The sequence below is a fragment of the Limulus polyphemus genome, unplaced genomic scaffold, assembly GCF_000517525.1.
Source record: "Limulus polyphemus unplaced genomic scaffold, Limulus_polyphemus-2.1.2 Scaffold1308, whole genome shotgun sequence".
NCBI classification, from domain to species: Eukaryota; Metazoa; Arthropoda; class Merostomata; order Xiphosura; family Limulidae; genus Limulus; species Limulus polyphemus.
In genome coordinates this window covers 144,121-151,554 of record NW_013666918.1, presented here as the reverse complement: position 1 = coordinate 151,554, position 7,434 = coordinate 144,121, and the positions used below count along the sequence as shown (strand labels likewise).

Sequence of the window (7,434 nt, the reverse complement as noted above, 5' to 3'; positions counted from 1 at the left end):
ATAGTACTCATCAACATTAGAACTGTAAGAGAGCTATAGTACTCATCAACATTAGAACTGTAAGAGAGCTACAGTACTCATCACCATTAGAACTGTGAGAGAGCTACAGTATCCACCAACATTAGAACTGTAAGAGAACTACAGCACCCACCAACATTAGAACTGTATAAGAGCTACAGTACCCACCAACATTAGAACTGTATAAGAGCTACAGTACCCACCAACATTAGAACTGTAAGACAGCTAAAGTAACCACCAACATTAGAACTGTAAGAGAGCTACAGTACCCACCACCATTAAAACTGTAAGAGAGCTACAGTACCCACCACCATTAAAACTGTAAAAGAGCTACAGTACCCACCACCATTAAAACTGTAAGAGAGCTACAGTACCCACCAACATTACAACTGTAAGAGAGATACAGTACCCACCAACATTAGAAGTGTATAAGAACTACAGTACTCATCAACATCAGAACTGTAAAAAAGCTACAGTACTCATCAACATCAGAACTGTAAGAAAGCTACAGTACTCATCAACATTAGAACTGTAAGAGAGCTACAGTACCCACCAACATTAGAACTGCAAGAGAGCTACAGTACCCACCAACATTAGAACTGCAAGAGAGCTACAGTACCCACCAACATTAGAACTGCAAGAGAGCTACAGTACCCACCAACATTAGAACTGCAAGAGAGCTACAGTACCCACCAACATTAGAACTATAAGACAGCTACAGTACCCACCAACATTAGAACTGTATAAGAGCTACAGTAACCACCAACATTAGAATTGTAAGAGAACTACAGTACCCACCAACATTAGAACTATAAGACAGCTACAGTACCCAGAAACATTAGAACTGTATAAGAGCTACAGTACCCACAAACATTAGAACTGCAAGAGAGCTACAGTACCCACCAACATTAGAACTGCAAGAGAGCTACAGTACCCACCAACATTAGAACTATAAGACAGCTACAGTACCCAGAAACATCAGAACTGTATAAGAGCTACAGTACCTACAAACATTAGAACTGTATAAGAGCTACAGTACCCACCAACATTAGAACTTTAAGAGAACTACAGTACCCACCAACATTAGAACTTTAAGAGAACTACAGTAACCACCAACATTAGCACTGTAAGAGAACTACAATACCCACCAACATTAGAACTGTAAGAGAAATACAGTACCCACCAACATTAGAACTGTAAGAGAAATACAGTACCCACCAACATTAGAACTGTAAGAGAAATACAGTACCCACCAACATTAGAACTGTAAGAGAAATACAGTACCCACCAACATTAGAACTGTAAGAGAGCTACAGTACCCACCAACATTACAAAATTACAGAGGGTTTTTCACAATCTATTGAAACAACATGGAAAACAGTACACCTTGCTCTTGCCCATTCCCATGTGTTTCAATTTTGTTGAAGTGTGGTGATTTTCAATGCATATGGTATCTAGAGTTGACTCCTTCTGAATTTTAGGAGTTTTTCAACTCAAAATTCTTCTATTACACAATTAGAAAAGCATTAAGTTTTGAAGAAAGTGATATCTTTAGTGTTGAAATTATCAATAATGGAAAAAAAGGTGAGAATCGAGTAGGGAAAAAAAACATGGTATTTTATCAGCTATATTGCAGAAGTGATGAAGACAATTAAACAACTTTTCCCTCGAAAGTAATTTAAGAATAGTAGTCCATTGTTGGTAAAGTAGAAACTTTCTTTGCAACTGTAAATAAAAGCCATAATACATTGACAATCAATGACTTATGAGAATAATGAAGTGGTTTTACTTTAGGGAACATATTACATGTTTGGACACAACATTGGTCTGTCCCTAATAATCCCATTTTAGAGGACATTAAAAAAAAAACAACTTTAAAATGTTTACCTGATTTACTGAACACAAAATAATTATAAACATTATTTTCTCTTTATATCAATTGTTTCTTAATCTTACTACATTGTATCTATAAAATAACAACATATGCAGTGGATCATACTACACTTTTGATAAATCAAAGTCTTAAGTAATAACATTTTTTGCTAACATTTAATAAAATAGAACCTGTAAGCATTAATAAAAATTGTACCACACAAAAGTTTGAAACTCATATTTTAGGAAACTTAAACCTGTTTATCATTTACTTCATCAATGCTAGACGTTTTTTGCAGCAAACATGTAATAATGTTAAGACAGTTATTTAAAGCCAAGATGTTGCTAATGGTGACAGATAGTTATTTGTAATCAACATTTTAACAAGAATCCTAGATAATCATTTGAAACAACATACTGCCAACAATATTAGATAATTATATGAAAGCAATAATGACAGGTATCTTTTAATCCTAAAACAGTTAAAGATGATTATTGGAATTGAACTTTATAGCAATAATGATAAATAGTTATTTCAATCCAATATGTCACCAATATAACATATTTATTTGAATTTTTTTCAGATATTTATGCAAATTTACACAAGTGTCATCTGTCCTAGCCTCTAATTTTGAACTGGAAGACTATATATTTTAATTACTGCTTTGTACTTTTAGATTTCATAACAGGGTATTTGAACTTTGTTACTTGTGCAAAATATTGTGCAAGTTACTTTCAACTGTTTTATTATTTGAATATTCTACAGAAGCAAAGCAAAATGAAACATTTCTTACAAATAACTATTTTTTATACTGTTGGTGGTATTTAGTATTTTCCATTCTGAGATAAAAAAACAGTAAAATTTTCTAATAATAAATTGAGAGTTAAACAGTATTACACATTTTTTCATAGATTAATTGTATACAAAATGATAAGGAAAACAAACTTTATTTATACTATTGTAAAAGAAAAAACTGACATTCACTTGCATAGAATTAAAATTTAGCTCATTATAGTCAGTTGTAGTAAATTTATATTTCATGTTCTGATCTTTAACTAGAGAAGCTTCCAGAACATTATCTTAAAATATAATCTGTCAAATATTTTTGCTTTAGTGTGATTTCTTTCTGTGACAAAGAATTAACAATTATAATCTCTATGAATTTCAAAGTCCACATCTATCATGATAAATATTTTAAAAAACTCTCTGTCTTAAGAAAATTGTGAAAAAGATAACCACAATCAACCAATCAGCTTCCATAATAGCATGTATGTGATCTATGCTGCAAACAAGAGCTAAGTCAAGAAAATTCACACAAAATTTTAATTTGATGAAGTCTGGATACCTTGCATATTTTGCTACTACAAGTGTATCAAGCTTTATGATTAGGTTTTACATTAGAAAGTGAATAATATTTGTTAAAAGTAAATGAAGTGGAATTTTTGCTGCACATACTATTCAATGCAAGCTTTTGGCTTCATTTGACTTAAGAGCTTATGGAATGCAACACATCATAGGTTTACTTATAAATTCATTTAAAACAGATGCCACTCACTTTTTATTACAATACAAACAGGTATTGTTCTATTTCTAATTATTTGACTACGTTAACATATTATCAATTTGATACTATATAAGAATATTCTTTTCACAGTAATGTACAACTCATTATACTTTAAACTTTTGTTGATGTAGTAGATGTGTTTGAAAATCTGCATTCTCTGTGTACTTTTATTACAGCTGCATATTTTCTCAGTTATACTATGCTGAAACTAAAAAGATTTAACATTTTGATAAATTTACTTACATTTATAACTAATGAAATGTCTTTTATGCAATATTTTGTCTTTTGAATTGTTAATAATGCAAATAGTTTTCAAAAAAATGTCTATGCTGTTTAAAATTTTACTGCATCACATTCACCCATTCATATTCTTCTACTCAACACTTTTCAGCAACACTAATTTTGACATTTCTATATTATATAGACTGAGAAAATAAACTACCCAGAAATCTAAACTCATTAACAAGAGTAATTTTTGCAAGCAAAGATTTTTACCTTCTTTGGATTCTTCCCAAATAGCTCCTCCAATGCAGCTGACTGACACTTCGATAAAATCATAAAATTAGTATAATATACAAAATCATTTAATTCTGAAAATTCTATATTATAATAACACTGGCATAAGAATGTATATGTCAGATATTTTTAGTTGCTTGTGTCTTAGTTATAGATCTTAAACTATCTGACAAGTTAAACATGCATATGCCAGATATTTTTAGTTGTTTGCATCTTGTAGATTCTGAACTATTTCACAAGTCCAACATCAAACACATTCATGTAAACTGTGTTCTTAATACATTAAACCACACAACTTCTCTCACTGGAGACCTTTGGTTTTGATCTGCATAGCCTTGAAAAATAAGTAGAAATCTGAATATTTAACAAACAATAAGTTTATTTCCTCCAAATAAGCTTCTATATCAATTTATTCTTATGTAATAGCAAAAGATAAAACAGCACTTTAATACTAAACAAATTTTATAAATCATGAGTCAAGCAATATTTATCACAGTAGCACAGCAATATATACATACATACATACATACATACAGACACATATATATATATACATATCTATATATATTTACATATATGTAATAAAGCAAATTTAATTTAATTATATGCAAAGACTTGAGAAAATAAGTTATGGTTATTCTACTTATTGCAACATAAATAGCACTCTAAACAGAATTTCCTATGAATATTGATAGTTAGTTACACATTATTACCAGTCATAATATCAAATTCTAAAACACCTCCATTAGGATTTTAAATTATATACTATTATAATTTTAATGTAGCAATGCAATTTAATCAAAAAAATCCAGATCAAAAGCATGTAATATTCAAAGATAGATATCTTTAGGGGGGTTCTGATTTTGAGATAAAGTCTGTTCCTAAATTCGAGTCAATATTTTTAAAAATCAGGGGTCAAATTCTAGTGAATTTCTATAATCAAGAATGAATAAATATTTGGGTTGAATCTGATATCAGGTGGAACTTTTTAATAAAAAAAAGGGTGTTAAAATCAAGTGAATTTCTTTCATATAGTCAAAACTGAATAAATATTTGGGTTGAAATTGAGTTTTATTTAGGAAAAAAATCAAAAATGCTTAAATAAAAAGTGCAGCTCACTACTCTCTCTGTTTCAAAAAGATAGAAGATGGGTGCAAAAAAGTCTATTGATCTGCTTTTGCCAACAGTTTACAAAGTTTGTTAATAGTTCTCTCTTATTCTTAATACTCCATTATGTATAACCAATAGAAAGCCAAGGTGTTCATCTGTCAAATGACATTCTATTATGTTGTGTTCAGAGCAGATAATCATCAATTTCACTCAGAGTACAAGCTCCATTACTGTGGGAAAGCTAATGATTAGCTTGGATGAATTTGTAATGGCTCTTTTTGAATAGCTAGGAAGCCAGAAGAATTTTGAGAGTCAAGAGAAATTGTCTACTTTTTTCATTTTATTAGTCTAAATTGTTTGATGCATTACTACCATTAGTATAAAAAAAACAGGGTTAAGTAAGTGTCATTGACAATCAACAGAAAGAAAAAAAGAAGATTAGGTAAGTACTTTATTTCTTATTTTTCATGTTTATTCTTTATTTATTATTATAAAAGTAACTAAAATGTAAAAATGGGGGAACATGCAGCTCATGTTACGCTATCGAATTACATTACCCATGAGCTGCTTGCCTGCGTGCCTCATGAAACATTTTAATTATAATATTATTTATTTTACCTTAACTAACCTAAAGATATCTCTGTTTTTACATTTTAGTTACTTTTATAATAATAAATAAAGAATAAACATGAAAACAATAAATAAAGTACTTACCTGACTATCGATGACACTTAACCCTACTTTTTTTTTTTTAAAGCTAATGGCAGTAGTGCACTAAATAATTTTTATCTAATTAAATAATGCACCAAAAAACATAAACTAACATTCAAAAACCAGACAATTTCCTCTGACAATCACAATTTTTCTGGCTTTCTAACAAGATCCATTACAAATGCATCAAAGCTAGATGTTGTGATACCTGTGAGAAACAAAGTTGTATTAGAAGTGAAATTATGTTCAGAACACAACATAATAGATGAAAATCTTGGATTTATATTGGTTACAGGTATATACAATTAAATGTAAGAGAAAACTATTAACAAATCCTGGTTTGTATGAGCAATGACGATTTTATAGTGAGTAATTTACATTTAATTTCGTGGTTTTTGGGGTATGTGGCGCCTGGATAAAATAGAGATGAGAATATACTTAGAGAAAATGTGTCAGGTGTGTCACACTAGGGTAAATTCAGGATTTTTTTAATATTGTTTTATAAAATTAAAAACATAAAACTAATATACTATTAAAATATAGATTATTAGCTAAGATTTTATGCTATACTAATTGGTATAATATAAACAAAAAATAGTTTAATAAATTAAATTATACTAATTAAATTTTGAATGCAAGACACTAAAACCTTGTGTTATGCACAGTAAATGATACTCAGGGTGAGAGGATTAAACACAGTATAATCTTAACCAAATTTATTTAGCTTTCATGTTAAACACAGATGAAAAACTAAAGAAAAAAGTAACATTATTCAACCAGATTAGTTTTCTGTTTAAACTTATATAACAATCTAGAAACAATAGAGGAAAAGTTTACTAAGTTAAATGTTATACTTTTTCTATTTTGACAAATTTCAGTTTTAACATAAAGTTCTAGATGAAGCACAAGGCAAAACAACTTAAATAATAATAATTACGCATTCAAAGATTTTTTGTTGAAAAAAACTATCATTATTTAGCTAAGTCTTGTCTTATCCTTTATAATAAAAAATGTCAGATTTCTACAACTGAAGAATTGTACAATCAATTCAAATAAAGTTTACTTCATGAATGACTCATAGCCTTTGATGTCAAATTGAGCTAAGAGGTTTATAAACACACAGTAAACATGTTTCTACCTAAAGAACAGAAAACTTATATGTAAATAAAAAAAAAGATAAGGGTTTGAGGTAATATATGATAGCTTTATTCTTTAATCAGACACAAATCATAAACAAACATACTATGAGAAACACAGGTACTTAAACATTCATCTAATTATGAAGAAATTTATATACAAAATAATAACTCATTCTCAGCCAAAATACCAGTGTTAATCATTAATACAAACTAAGAGAAATAAAAAAAAACTACCATTTCAATAGCATAATCATACAGAAGACGATCTGCAGCTATGTTGCAGGAAGTGGGATCCACTCCGGTGGCCTGAAGGATGCCAGAGCTGCTAAGCGATTTACACATGTTTAGACAGTAATGGAAACGTTCCTTCATTGTATGAAGAACTATGAAAGCAACAAACAGAAATATTTCACAGAATAATAATGCCAAATAGCAAGATATAGTGATTAAACTTTGTGCTTTTTACCAAAATATGGTGATTAAATGTGATAATTAGCAAGATA

At 29.5% G+C, this 7,434-nt stretch overlaps 1 protein-coding gene across 1 annotated transcript in view; it reads right to left on the bottom strand.

The window, feature by feature from the left end:
* Positions 1-7,434, bottom strand: part of LOC106463033 (serine/threonine-protein kinase unc-51-like) — a 149,148-nt gene that overhangs the window by 6,319 nt on the left and 135,395 nt on the right. Inside the window, exons 21-22 of the mRNA XM_013923003.2 lie at positions 7,166-7,314; positions 3,951-3,998 (exon numbers count right to left, since the gene is read on the bottom strand). Of these exons, the coding sequence (XP_013778457.2) occupies positions 3,951-3,998; positions 7,166-7,314 (197 nt within the window). The remainder of the gene's footprint in view (positions 1-3,950; positions 3,999-7,165; positions 7,315-7,434) is intronic.